The sequence below is a fragment of the Salvelinus namaycush genome, chromosome 34, assembly GCF_016432855.1.
Source record: "Salvelinus namaycush isolate Seneca chromosome 34, SaNama_1.0, whole genome shotgun sequence".
Lineage (NCBI taxonomy): Eukaryota > Metazoa > Chordata > Actinopteri > Salmoniformes > Salmonidae > Salvelinus > Salvelinus namaycush.
Window position 1 is genome coordinate 39,405,883 of NC_052340.1, and position 15,869 is coordinate 39,421,751.

Consider the following 15,869-nt stretch of genomic DNA (forward strand, 5'->3'; position numbering starts at 1 on the left):
ACCGGTTCAGCTACAGTATAATGGTGTCTGTAGAGATGGACAGGAGTTGTAAGACAGGTGTCTTGTAGGTGTGGCGAATACATACGGATTTCTGGTGATGTGTTATCTGTTTTGGGATTTCACCTGTAATTCAGGAGAGCATCTGAATAGGTTTTAATAAGCCTGATGTTTTTTGAATGGATGTCAGTCAGGTTGTGGTTCTGAGTCCGTATTCACGAAGCGTCTCAGAGTGCTAGTCTATGATCAGTTTAGAATTTTAGAACACAATGAATAAGAATGGATGGACAGGGGACAGGATCTGATCCTGGACCAGCTCTCCTACTCTGAGGCTTTATGAATACAGGCCCTGGACATCTCTGGCTCAACAGCTACACTATGCATACAAAAGTATGTGGACACCCCTTCAAATGCATGGGTTCGGCTATTTCAGCAACAACCGTTGCGGACAGGTGTATACAATCGAGCACACAGCCACGCAATCTCCATAGACAAACATTGGCATTAGAATGGCCCTTACTGAAGAGCTCAGTGACTTTCAACGTGTCACCGTCATAGGATGCCACTTTTCCAACAAGTCAGTTTGTCAAATTTCTGCACTGCTAGAGCTGGTCCCGGTCAACTGCTAGTGCTGTTATTGAGAATTGGAAACGTCTAGGAGCAACAATGGCTCAGGCGCGAAGTGGAAGGCCACGCAAGTTCACAAGGGGGACCTGATCCTAGATCCTTCTAGAATTGGAACGCCGACTGCGAGCCAGGCCTAATCGCCCAACATCAGTGCCTGACCTCAAGAATACTCTTGTGGCTGAATGGAAGCAAGTCCCCGCAGCAATGTTCCAACATCTAGTGGAAAGCCTTCCCAGAAGAGTGGAGGCTGTTATAGCAGCAATGTTCCAACATCTAGTGGAAAGCCTTCCCAGAAGAGTGGAGACTGTTATAGCAACAATGTTCCAACATCTAGTGGAAAGCCTTCCCAGAAGAGTGGAGGTTGTTATAGCAACAATGTTCCAACATCTAGTGGAAAGCCTTCCCAGAAGAGTGGAGGTTGTTATAGCAACAATGTTCCAACATCTAGTGGAAAGCCTTCCCAGAAGAGTGGAGGCTGTTATAGCAACAATGTTCCAACATCTAGTGGAAAGCCTTCCCAGAAGAGTGGAGGTTGTTATAGCAACAATGTTCCAACATCTAGTGGAAAGCCTTCCCAGAAGAGTGGAGGTGTTAAAGCAACAATGTTCCGACATCTAGTGGAAAGCCTTCCCAGAAGAGTGGAGGTTGTTGTAGCAACAATGTTCCAACATCTAGTGGAAAGCCTTCCCAGAAGAGTGGGTTATAGCAGCAATGTTCCAACATCTAGTGGAAAGCCTTCCCAGAAGAGTGGAGGTTGTTATAGCAACAATGTTCCAACATCTAGTGGAAAGCCTTCCCAGAAGAGTGGAGGTTGTTATAGCAACAATGTTCCAACATCTAGTGGAACGCCTTCCCAGAAGAGTGGAGTTTGTTATAGCAGCAATGTTCCAACATCTAGTGGAACGCCTTCCCAGAAGAGTGGAGGCTGTTATAGCAGCAATGTTCCAACATCTAGTGGAACGCCTTCCCAGAAGAGTGGAGGCTGTTATAGCAGCAATGTTCCAACATCTAGTGGAACGCCTTCCCAGAAGAGTGGAGGCTGTTATAGCAGCAATGTTCCAACATCTAGTGGAACGCCTTCCCAGAAGAGTGGAGGCTGTTATAGCAGCAATGTTCCAACATCTAGTGGAACGCCTTCCCAGAAGAGTGGAGGCTGTTTTAGCAGCAATGTTCCAACATCTAGTGGAACGCCTTCCCAGAAGAGTGGAGGCTGTTATAGCAGCAATGTTCCAACATCTAGTGGAACGCCTTCCCAGAAGAGTGGAGGCTGTTTTAGCAGCAATGTTCCAACATCTAGTGGAAAGCCTTCCCAGAAGAGTGGAGGCTGTTATAGCAGCAATGTTCCAACATCTAGTGGAACGCCTTCCCAGAAGCGTGGAGGCTGTTATAGCAGCAATGTTCCAACATCTAGTGGAACGCCTTCCCAGAAGAGTGGAGGCTGTTTTAGCAGCAATGTTCCAACATCTAGTGGAAAGCCTTCCCAGAAGAGTGGAGGCTGTTATAGCAGCAATGTTCCAACATCTAGTGGAAAGCCTTCCCAGAAGAGTGGAGGCTGTTATAGCAGCAATGTTCCAACCTCTAGTGGAAAGCCTTCCCAGAAGAGTGGGTTATAGCAGCAATGTTCCAACCTCTAGTGGAAAGCCTTCCCAGAAGAGTGGAGGCTGTTATGGCAGCAATGTTCCAACCTCTAGTGGAAAGCCTTCCCAGAAGAGTGGGTTATAGCAGCAAAGGGGGATGTTGGACAAGCAGGTTTCCACATACTTTAGTTAATGTAGTGTACCAGTGGGCTATTAAAGGAGAGACCTCCATCTTGTGGCAACACTGTGAAGCACATCGATGACGTTGTAAAACATTTTACTGTCATATGTTTAGGACTCATCTGACTAGTAACTGATAAAACCGATTTATGCATCTTGGACATCAACAAGAAAAACTTTATTGTATGAAATCACATTATAAACTTTATAAATATATGCAGAGATTATGCATGTAATTTACAAATAAATCATATTGTGACAACAGAAAGTGTTTTTGCCCATATATGATTTTGGGCAATTTAAACCTTATTTGATGGATGGCTATGTTCAAATAGAAAAAACTAATTAGAATAGTCTGAATTTGCATGAAATTTAAAACAGTTTTGGTCCATTGCTCTTGATAACACAGCATTATACATTCCTCACTCTACCCAGTATCATTATTCTAATTTCCATCCAGTCTTTGTCACTTTTTTAAATCTAATTTTAGAAATGTATCACATTTCAGCATTTAGAGGGAGACGAGTTTCTCTATGATTAAAACCTATGAGGGTTATTGCACTATAGACAATTGATGGATCCTTTCTCTGGCTTGAGAAATATAATAAACTGGCTTTACCTTAACAGAAACTGTATCCAAAGAAGAAATTTGAGATCAAACTTTTAGAGCAAATTCACTTATATTTTATTGAATTTATATTATTCTCAACAGCAAGACACATATAAATCATTAGAACCCTGGTGAAAGGATTTCCACATGATAGAACCCTGGTGAAAGTATTCCCACATGATAGAACCCTGGTGAAAGGATTCCCACATGATAGAACCCTGGTGAAAGGATTCCCACGTGATAGAACCCTGGTGAAAGGATTCCCACATGATAGAACCCTGATGAAAGGATTCCCACATGATAGAACCCTGGCGAAAGGATTCCCACATGATAGAACCCTGAGGAAAGGATTCCCACATGATAGAACCGTGGTGAAAGGATTACCACATGATAGAACCCTGATGAAAGGATTCCCACGTGATATAACCCTGGTGAAAGGATTCCCACATGATAGAACCCTGGTGAAAGGATTCCCACGTGATAGAACCCTGGTGAAAGGATTCCCACATGATAGAACCCTGATGAAAGGATTCCCACATGATAGAACCCTGATGAAAGGATTCCCACATGATAGAACCCTGGTGAAAGGATTCACACATGATAGAACCCTGAGGAAAGGATTCCCACATGATAGAACCCTGGTGAAAGGATTCCCACATGATAGAACCCTGGTGAAAGGATTCCCACATGATAGAACCCTGGTGAAAGGATTCACACATGATAGAACCCTGAGGAAAGGATTCCCACATGATAGAACCCTGGTGAAAGGATTCCCACATGATAGAACCCTGGTGAAAGGATTCCCACATGATAGAACCCTGGTGAAAGGATTCCCACATGATAGAACCCTGGTGAAAGGATTCCCACGTGATAGAACCCTGGTGAAAGGATTCCCACATGATAGAACCCTGGTGAAAGGATTCCCACATGATAGAACCCTGGTGAAAGGATTCCCACATGATAGAACCCTGGTGAAAGGATTCACACATGATAGAACCCTGAGGAAAGGATTCCCACATGATAGAACCCTGGTGAAAGGATTCCCACATGATAGAACCCTGGTGAAAGGATTCCCACATGATAGAACCCTGGTGAAAGGATTCCCACGTGATAGCCTTTCCCAGTTAGCACAGTGCATCTTCATCAATCGCTCAACTTTGTTAAAATTAAGACCAGCTTTATAAAACGGGAGACCAAAAAAATGTCCTTGGCCAACCTAATCATGCAACTTCATTCTTAAGAATACTGTTAACTCAACATTGATTTATTTTTTATGGGAAAATATATTATGGCTATAGATTGTGGCTTTAGGTCAGCACTTACATGGCACGTGCTTTGCAGAGGAGGTGCACATCTGGCTACAAGGCACAAATCCTATCAGGGAGCTACAAGCTGAGAAAACGTACAGTTCAGATTGCATCATCACATCAGGCATGTGCTCGTGACAGATGAAAAGTCACATCACGGTTTTGGACTAACGTTGAAGCCTCATGAGTAACACAGGAATGGAGAACTGTTTACAGGTTCTTCATAGTTTACCTGACAAACAACTTGTATGTTTTTGTCCATTTCATCAACCAGAAACATAGTTTCTAAACAGAAAGAAACATACTGAGATATATTGTGTTTGTGTTATACGTAACGTATTTACCGCAGGTGTTATAACTCTTGAAGCGAGTATATTCTTAGGAATCTTTTTAATAAACCACTGTTTTGTTTTTGTGTTTTTTGCTCTCTTATTTTAGTCCATTACGTTGATATTCTACTGCATACTGTAATGCTGTGTAACACATTGACTTATTCAATATTATTCTGTTGTGAACTAGTTCTCTTTAAATGTATATGTTATTTCCTTTAACATGCGTTCCTCCCTGGATAAAACAGGACTTGTTTTAATTGGTTGGGCCTGGAAGGGCGTGGCCATGATACCGGACCAACCCAGTCAGGCCATTTTGCTCCAGAGGCTAGTGGACAACACCACCTGAAGGTGTCCTGGCTAACTAAAAGACGCTGACAACAACAAAGAAGAAGAGCGACACGTTGGCGTTTCTGAAAGGGCTACAGAGCGAGAACAGTTTCATAATTTCATTCTTTTTTATTATCCTAACAAAGTTTCATGTAGTTATAGATATTTTTTATTCAAAATAAGATCTCAATATTATACATCATTCTCTCTTATTTTTGGACTATGTACAGAAGTGCAACGGTTTCCCCTCATTTGTTAGTGGCTAAGTAAAGAGTATGTACTCCATGCTCGACCCGCCTCCGACAGCTGACCTCGCTAACAATGCCCCTCCCCCCTCTAAGAGTGATCCAATAGGCAGCTAGGTTTTCAACACCGGCCTCACATCCAGGGACATTTAAAATATTCAAACAATAGTTACTATTTGAAATGAACGAGATTTCTTAGTAATATTTTTCCCATGTAAGAGTGACCAGTTACTGTACGACCCAGATCACGATCACAATATTACTCCGTGGTTTCCATGGTTACCACAGCAGGCCTCATTTATCTCTAATTTCCTCAATGTCAGATACCCATATAAAATAATCTTTGTTCAAAGAACTCAAACAGACAAGATATTAACACAATTCTTACAGATCACAGAAAAAGAAAATAAATGTAGTTTACAATCATAACACTAACAGTAAATATTCAAATCAATGTTACATGAAATTTCAGAAAACTAAATACGGTATGAAGAACACAAAAAACACACACATATCACCTAATATTCAGCATCCTACAAATGTTACAGGTGGAAATCTAGTAAGACAAAACACCTTTAACAAAAATATAAAAAATGTCATCCGTGCACTAAACAAAATGAAATAACACATTCATCTTCTTCACCGACTTAATAACTCAACAACAAACACCATGTTTTCAGTGAAGGAAAGACAATCATATACACGCTGTGTGGTGGCAAAACGGCCAGGGTTAGGCAAGAGGACGATTTGAAATGGCACGGTGCATTGTTGCCGAGCTCGTGGTGTTTTCTAAGGCTTTGGATGAGTAATACAATCAGGGTCAAACTTTTGCCAACTCTTTTATACCATGCCATCAATCAACATGCTCCAAACAACACCCACAAGGCATGCAGAAGCAGTTTTTAGAAAACAGCTCCCCCATTGCTACACTCCCCCATTACTTCCATAAACAGCTCTACACTCCCCCATTACTTCCATAAACAGCTCTACACTCCCCCATTACTTCCATAAACAGCTCTACACTCCCCCATTGCTTCCATACACAACTCTACACTCCCCCACGCGTCCATCCATCCAGAAGTGTATCTGTGATTTTGGCTCGTCTAGCCCTACCACAGATGTCATTGAAAAGCAACACAGGAAGAGAGAGAGAGAAAATAAAAACCTTTGGCTGTAACTATCCAAAATTATACCTACTATCTCACATTTAATTACATGTAATGTGTTTTTCACAAGTTCTCTTATGTCATAGACCATATGCAATGCACTTAATATGATTTTTTTGATGATGTTGAATGAATTGTAATAAAATACAAACAACACCACATTAAAACTGACATAGCAACTCAACCATAAGCCACCCTCAGTGCTGTAAAGTACTGAAGTAAAAACACTTGAAATTACTACATTTTTTGGGGGTATCTGTACTTTACTATTTATATTTTTGACAACTTGTACTTTTACTCCACTACATTCCAAAATAAAATATTGTACTTTTTACTCCTTACATTTTCCCTGACAACCGAAAGTACTCGTTCCATTTTGAATGCTTAGCGGGACAGGAAAATGGTCAAATTCACGCACTTATCAAGAGAACACGTGGTCATCCCTACTGCGTCCGGACTGGCGGACGACTCAACACAAATGCATATTTTGTAAATAATGTCTGAGTGTTGGAGTGTGTCCCTGGCTATCTGTAATGATGTCTTAGAGTTGGATCGTGCCCCTCGTTATCCATTAATTATGAAAAGAAAAAAAATGGTGTCGTCTGCTTTGCTAAATAATGACATTTTTTAATATTTATGATTTTACTTTGACTTTTGATACGTAAGTATATTTTAGCAATTACATTTACATTTTATACTTAAGTATATTTAAAACCAAATACTTTTAGACTTTTACTCAAGTTGTATTTTACTGGGTGACTTTCATTTTTACTTCAGTAACTTTCTATCTATACTTTTACTCAAGTATGACAATTGGGTCCTTTTTCCACCACTGGCCTACTCTGCAACTCTTTGAAACTTCTCACTCCTCTCAGTGATTTGGTTTATCATGCAACTTTCAACAGTTCTTCATTCTATCATTCCTTTTCTAGAGTAGTTACCCTTTTTCCATCACTAGTGAGATAGACTATACCCAGAGAGGACTGGGTCCTAACAGAACCAACTAGAGTCTATAGACTATACCCAGAGAGGACCGGGTCCTAACAGAACCAACTAGAGTCTATAGACTATACCCAGAGAGGACCGGGTCCTAACAGAACCAACTAGAGTCTATAGACTATACCCAGAGAGGACCGGGTCCTAACAGAACCAACTAGAGTCTATAGACTATACCCAGAGAGGACCAGGTCCTAACAGAACCAACTAGAGTCTATAGACTATACCCAGAGAGGACCGGGTCCTAACATAACCAACTAGTACATAGAGTCTATGGTACTTTACGTAGAGTTTGCAGCAGATCTTGAAAAATCGGGAATGTGATTAAAAACACAAAAGGCTTAATAAACACAAAACATTCAGCTGTCATTTTGGCACCAAGCCCACTAACCCATTTCAACCAAGTTTGCCTTGTAAGGACCAAGTCATCTACATACAAGTCATAATTCATACAAGTCATAATTAATTCAGTCTAATATGTCTATGAGGTACTTTTCCTGTTCACCCCCCTCATTTAAAATACAAGATGTACCTTTTCTTTGTGCAAACCGTGAAAAAATGATATCAATTACAGAAACCCAACTGAAAACAACATATAAGAGAATCTTGGTCTTCTGACAAACTAGTGGGCGTGACTATCTCCTCGTGGTGACATTCAAAGTGTGTCCTGTGTTTTAATGGATGATGCCTCCACAGACGTAAAGGCATGGCTGATAACGTTCATGTAGATGGCAATAGTTCTTCTCTGTACGAGGCCCACCAGTGTTGTGTGCGTGTGTGTGGAATGCATATGTTCACCACCTTTATGATCAGCTGAAACCCTCCTAGAGCAGCGCGGCATGTCAGTACCACTACAGTTTACAGGTGGTCGGATGTTGCAATCTCTATCAATATCATCTCATATTTCTACGTTTACAGGCATGAAGGGCGGGGAACTGTGGGACACCGGCACACTGCAGTTTCATCTGCAGGAGAAAAATGTATAGATCAGAAGAGAATAGTAAAAAGAATGAATTACAGAAGAATTTGAGGAACATAATCAAAAGAGATTGCATAGACATACTGTACGTCTGTATGAAAATTAGTCTTACTGTTCTGCTTGAGATGTCTAGATCTGAGTCACATACTTGTGCCTAGTAAGATGATCTGTAGATATTAACGGAATCTGGGGAAGAACATGAGAGATAGAGAGAAAACAGAAGAAAAAAAAACTTTACTGGTAAGTTTAGCTTTTACAACACAACACTCTCAATGGGCTATTTTCTTTTTACTATTCATCACTTACAGACGGTGCTAAATACACCCAGTGGTGGAAAAAGGTACTAAATTCTCATACTTGAGTAAAAGTAAAGATACATTAGTAGAAAATGACTCAAGTAATAAGTGAAAGTCACCCAGTATTAAATACTACTTAAGTAAAAGTATGAAAGCATTCGGTTTTAAAAACACTTAACTCTTAAGGATCCGCCCCTTTTTTTAAATGTTCGCCTAAAATGACATACCCAAATCTAACTGCCTGTAACTCAGGCCCTGAAGCAAGGATATGCATATTCTTGGTACCATTTGAAAGGTAACACTTTGAATTTGTGGAAATGTTAAAGGAATGTAGTAGAATATAACACAACAGATCTAGTAAAAGATAATACAAAGAAAAAAACAACCGTTCTTTAGTATTTGTTTTGTACCATCATCTTTGAAATGCAAGAGAAAGGCCATAATGTATTATTCCAGCCCAGGTGTAATTTAGATTTTGGCCACTAGATGGCATCAGTTTATGTGCAAAGTTTTAGACTGAGCATTTCTGTTCAAAATGTTGTATCAAGACTACCCAAATGTGCTTAATTTGCATATTAATATGTGCAATTTATTGCAACTTTTCATGTTCAAAATTGTGCCCTCTCCTCAAACAATAGCACGGTATTATTTTACTGTAATAACTACTGAAAATTGGACAGTGCAGTTAGATTAACAAGAATTTAAGCTTTCTGCCAATATCAGATATGTCTATGTCCTGGGAAATGTTCTTGTTACTTACAACCTCATGCTAATTGCATTAGCCTTCGTTAGCTCAACCGTCCCATGGAAGGGACACCGATCCCAATTAAGAATCAAAAGTAAATGATGTTGATCAAATATACTTAAGTAAAAGTACGAATAATTAAAAATTCATTACATTAAGCAAACCAAACGACAGATTTTTATTTATTTACGGATACCGAGGGTCACACTCCAACACTTAGACATTTGTGTTTAGTGAATCCGCCAGATAAGAGGCAGTAGGGATGACCAGGGATGTTCTCTTGATAAGTGTGCGAATTGGACCATTTTCTGTCCTGCTAAGCATTCAAAATGTAACGAGTACTTTTGGGTGTCAGAGAAAATGTATGGAGTAAAAAGTACATAATTTTCTTTAGGAATGCAGTGAAATAAAAGCAAAAGTTGTCAAAAATATAAATAGTAAAGTAAAGTACAGATACCCCAAAAAACGACTTATGTAGTACTTTAAAGTATTTTTACTTAAGTACTTTACACCGCTGAATACACGATCAATCGTATTTAAACGAACAGCGAATATCCATTACAAATAAAAAAACTGAGGAGGTAAACTGAGGAGGATACGATGTCGTAATTTTCCTGAATGTTGGTCAGCGTCTTTAAACGCCTCAGGGGAACAGTTAGAGGTGTAATCAGTCACCACGCATCCATCCTCCTCTTCTGATGGCCATTCATAACCCTTCAACCTGGAAGTGACTTACTTCCATCACAGGAAGTGGAGCGAGAGAGAGGAAGCAGAAGAGGAGCAAACCTGATTGGCTGTTGCGGTTGCAAAGGGAACACTTGTGGCAGAGGAGGTGGCTGCAGACACAGTGGCGGGCGTGGCACCGTGCATCATGGGTACTTTGGGGAGAGACAAATCAGACAAGCACATGAACTGGAGCAGGCAGATATGATGTTGTATTATACAGGTTAATTCTCTTCTAACCACTTCTAAACCTTAAAGACTAGCTTGTTGATTGTCAACCGTTAGTAAATCATTTGTTTGTGTATTTCTTATTCTCTATTACTGATGATGCCATTTAAAACAGATTCTAAACTGACCTTTACATAAGGTGTTAACTAACAGGGTAACTGAGGTTTGGGATGAGGGTCAGGACAATGAGTGTGTCAGAGTGGGTTGTTACAGCAACAAGCTATGTGGCATGTCATATGGCAGACAAATATTAGCAACGTGACATCATGCGTTCATACCGCATAGGTACCGGGGTATAGGTATAGGGGTATAGGTACCGGGGTATAGGTACCGGGGTATAGGTACCGGGGTATAGGTACCGGGGTATAGGTATAGGGGTATAGGTACCGGGGTATAGGTACCGGGGTATAGGTACAGGGGTATAGGTATAGGGGTATAGGTACCGGGGTATAGGTACAGGGGTATAGGTACAGGGGTATAGGTATAGGGGTATAGGTACCGGGGTATAGGTACCGGGGTATAGGTACAGGGGTATAGGTACCGGGGTATAGGTACCGGGGTATAGGTATAGGGGTATAGGTACCGGGGTATAGGTACCGGGGTATAGGTACAGGGGTATAGGTATAGGGGTATAGGTACCGGGGCATAGGTACCGGGGTATAGGTACCGGGGTATAGGTACCTGGGTATAGGTACCGGGGTATAGGTACCGGGGTATAGGTACCGGGGTATAGGTACCGGGGTATAGGTACCGGGGTATAGGTATAGGGGTATAGGTACCGGGGCATAGGTACCGGGGTATAGGTATAGGGGTATAGGTACCGGGGTATAGGTACAGGGGTATAGGTACCGGGGTATAGGTACCGGGGTATAGGTACAGGGGTATAGGTATAGGGGTATAGGTACCGGGGTATAGGTACCGGGGTATAGGTACCGGGGTATAGGTACCGGGGTATAGGTACCGGGGTATAGGTATAGGGGTATAGGTACCGGGGTATAGGTACCGGGGTATAGGTACAGGGGTATAGGTACCGGGGTATAGGTACCGGGGTATAGGTACAGGGGTGACACACAGGGAAACAGTTGAAACAACTAGCCTACAGTAAAACAACATTTCACTGCTCATAATTTTCTCAAAATGTGCTTCAAAATTACTCATATACTTAATTCATATTTCCAGAATTATACACGTCTCATAACTGACCCACCACCACCTCCACCACCACCAATAAGATGATAATACTATAACTAACCCTGTCTGCAACCCACAATCCGTCCCAGTCCAGTCCAGTCCCACTCTGTCAAGAAATAGAAGATTAAAAGCTCTGTATTTTTTTCTCCAAACTGTAAATCTAAATGCCAATTATATGTCATATTCTACTACAAATAATTTCCCTTTAATTAAACACAAATAATGCAAGAAAATCAATTGTTTAACTATGGAATCCCTGCGATCTATTTAATTGACAGCAGTTAATAACAGAGGGCTGCAACACTGTACCGCATCTCAATTGTTCACCACAAATTCCTATCCATCTTTTCTCTATCATCAGGCTACACCTGGCCAAGTGACAACTAAATCATTGGTATGTATTGGTATGCATTGGTATGCATTGGTATGCATTGGTATGTATTGGTATGCATTGGTATGTATTGGTATGCATTGGTATGCATTGGTATGTATTGGTATGCATTGGTATGTATTGGTATACATTGGTATGTATTGGTATGCATTGGCATGTATTGGTATGCACTGGTATGGGTTGGTATGCATTGGTATGTATTGATATGCATTGGTATGTATTGGTATGCATTGGCATGTATTGGTATGCATTGGTATGGGTTGGTATGCATTGGTATGCATTGGTATGTATTGATATGCATTGGTATGTATTGGTATGCATTGGTATGTGTTGGTATGTATTGGTATGCGGTGGTATGCATTGGTATGTATTGGTATGCATTGGTATGCATTGGTATGCATTGGTATGCATTGGTATGTGTTGGTATGTATTGGTATGCGGTGGTATGTATTGGTATGCATTGGTATGCATTGGTATGTATTGGTATGCATTGGTATGCGGTGGTATATACTGGTATGGGTTGGTATGCATTGGTATGCATTGGTATGTATTGGTATACATTGGTATGCGTTGGTATGTATTCATATGCATTGGTATGTATTGGTATGCATTGGTATGTACTGGTATGCGGTGGTATGTATTGGTATGCATTGGTATGTACTGGTATGCATTGGTATGTACTGGTATGTGTTGGTATACATTGGTATGCGTTGGTATGTATTCATATGCATTGGTATGTATTGGTATGCATTGGTATGTACTGGTATGCGGTGGTATGTATTGGTATGCATTGGTATGTACTGGTATGTGTTGGTATGTATTGGTATGCGCTGGTATGTATTGGTATGTATTGGTATGCATTGGTATGTACTGGTATGTGTTGGTATGTATTGGTATGCGGTGGTATGTATTGGTATGCATTGGTATGTATTGGTATGCGATGGTATGTATTGGTATGCGGTGGTATGTATTGGTATGCATTGGTATGTACTGGTATGTGTTGGTATGTATTGGTATGCGCTGGTATGTGTTGGTATGTATTGGTATGTATTGGTATGCATTGGTATGTATTGGTATGCGGTGGTATGCATTGGTATGCATTGGTATGTACTGGTATGTGTTGGTATGTATTGGTATGCGGTGGTATGTATTGGTATGCATTGGTATGTATTGGTATGCGGTGGTATGCATTGGTATGCGGTGGTATGTACTGGTATGGGTTGGTATGCATTGGTATGCATTCTATCTATCTATCTATCTATCTATCTATCTATCTATCTATCTATCTATCTATCTATCTATCTATCTATCTATCTATCTATCTATCGATCAAGGGATGGAGATGAGGAGATGAAGTAACTTTGGACTATTGAGATGCCCCCTTGGCCTCAAGCGTGGAAAATGGCCACCTTGATGGCTTGAGATGGAGTATGAGGGACTGAAAAGGCTTAAAGGTAATCAGGATGGAAAGCTTGCACCTACCAACAGTTGTTGCAGGTGTCATGCACAATATTGAGCCTGCCCATCATGCATTGCAACAGGAAGTGGATTGGAAAGGGAGATGGGGAGAAGAAATCAACACAAAAAGACAGTGTCATTAGAGGGAGACAGTGTTGTTATGGGTACAGAAGGATACAGTACTTTCACTTTCTACTGCAGTGGGCTAAATCAGGGTTCATTGGTAGTCTTAAATAAATCTACATACCTCACACACATGGTTATGGGCTTAAAAAAAGAAGACACCTGTACCATGTCCGATATCGAGTTGAAATGTATTCAATTTGGAGTTTGCATCCCAATATTACACTTTATATATACAGAAGACTGAAATATAACATAGAAACACTGGATTTCCGGCGTTATAACAATTGATTGATTATGAAATTATAAAAAGTAAGCATAACATTCCACCGTTGAGACCAGTAGGTCATTTTACTGCAGGAAACGGCTACAAAGAATTACACAGGTGATACAGTGCATTTGGAAAGAATTCAGACCCCTTTACTTTTTCCGCATGTTATCACGTTACAGCCTTATTCTGAAATGGATGAAATAGTTTTTTCCCCCACTCATCAATCTACACACAAAACCTCATAAAGACAGAGCAAAAACATGTTTTTTGAAATTTTTGCAAATGTATATATATATATAAAAAAAAGAAGGAAATATCACATTTACATAAGTATTCAGACCCTTTACTCAGTACTTTGTTGAAGCACCTTTGGCAGTGATTACAGCATAGAGTCTTCTTGGGTATGAGCTCAATTTCGAGTCTCATAGCATAGGGTCTGAATACTTATGTACACTTCTAAAAACATGTTTTTGCTCTGTCATCATGTGGTATTGTGATGTCATTATGGGGTATTGTGATGTCATTATGGGGTATTGTGTGTAGATTGATGAGGGAAATGTTTTATTTAATCCATTTTAGAAAAAGGCTGTAACGTAACAAAATGTGGAAAAAGTGAAGAGGTCTGAATACTTTCCGAAGGCCCCGTACGTCAACTACAACGCAGTGAATTAAGACAGATTTAAGTTGCATCTACTGCCATTAATCATTCATTAATGATAATTATTACTGTTAAGACTCATTAAACATACCGAGAGCTAAAGAACACAAAGATGGTATGTATCTTGATGTGAGCATCAGTAACTATGTCGTTTTAGCACCAGTCTTCCAGATTAAAATATGTTGTCTTAAAAAAGAGAAAAAGGTGAATAGCCAGTCACATCAGCCAATACCTTCCCAAGATCAGTTATGTTCCAGGTGAATAGCCAGTCACATCAGCCAATACCTTCCCAAGATCAATTATGTGCCAGGGCAAATAGGAAAATGGCTATCTTGCAATACTCCTCCTAATTTATTTAAAGGTTTCTGGCCCAGAGTGGTTATGGACGAGCTGTCTCCAGTTCTCTCAGTGAGGACTTGGACTACTGTGGTTATGTACAAGCTGTCTCCAGTTCTCTCAGTGTGGACTTGGACTACAGTGGATATGGACGAGCTGTCTCCAGTTCTCTCAGTGTGGACTTGGACTACTGCGGTTATGGACGAGCTGTCTCCAGTTCTCTCAGTGTGGACTTGGACTACTGCGGTTATGGACGAGCTGTCTCCAGTTCTCTCAGTGTGGACTTGGACTACTGCGGTTATGGACGAGCTGTCTCCAGTTCTCTCAGTGTGGACTTGGACTACTGCGGTTATGGACGAGCTGTCTCCAGTTCTCTCAGTGTGGACTTGGACTACTGCGGTTATGGACAAGCTGTCTCCAGTTCTCTCAGTGTGGACTTGGACTACTGTGGTTATGGACAAGCTGTCTGCAGTTCTCTCAGTGTGGACTTGGACTACTGCGGTTATGGACAAGCTGTCTGCAGTTCTCTCAATGTGGACTTGGACTACTGCGGTTATGTACAAGCTGTCTCCAGTTCTCTCAGTGTGGACTTGGACTACTGCGGTTATGGACGAGCTGTCTCCAGTTCTCTCAGTGTGGACTTGGACTACTGTGGTTATAGACGAGCTGTCTCCAGTTCTCTCAGTGTGGACTTGGACTACTGCGGTTATGGACAAGCTGTCTCCAGTTCTCTCAGTGTGGACTTGGCCTACTGCGGTTATGGACAAGCTGTCTCCAGTTCTCTCAGTGTGGACTTGGACTACTGCGGCTTGACAGCAGGGATGGACTGGGAACAGAAATCAGCTTGGTTCTTTCTAAGACACCAGGTCACTTTTTCTAACTTGAGGCTCCCACTGTTAGTCAAAATAAAGATCATTCTGTTCCAAACCTCTGATGTATACAGACAGACTAGGTTAAAATAGACCACCCCATCTGGCATTTGCCTGAACTGTCTGAAAGCCAGCCAATCCATCTCTGTCAGACAGTTCAATAATGGGAGAGGAGGTATAGACTACAGGATCTGAGCAATAGTAACACTCACTGGACCCTCACTGGTGTATGTGGAT

At 41.0% G+C, this 15,869-nt stretch overlaps 1 protein-coding gene across 1 annotated transcript in view; it reads right to left on the reverse strand.

Annotated features, from left to right (window-relative positions):
- Positions 1-8,472: 8,472 nt before the first annotated feature.
- The window catches only part of LOC120028774 (muscleblind-like protein 1), a 26,558-nt gene continuing 19,161 nt past the window's right edge, over positions 8,473-15,869 (reverse strand). Inside the window, exons 4-6 of the mRNA XM_038974015.1 lie at positions 13,400-13,435; positions 10,171-10,262; positions 8,473-8,529 (exon numbers count right to left, since the gene is read on the reverse strand). Of these exons, the coding sequence (XP_038829943.1) occupies positions 8,473-8,529; positions 10,171-10,262; positions 13,400-13,435 (185 nt within the window). The remainder of the gene's footprint in view (positions 8,530-10,170; positions 10,263-13,399; positions 13,436-15,869) is intronic.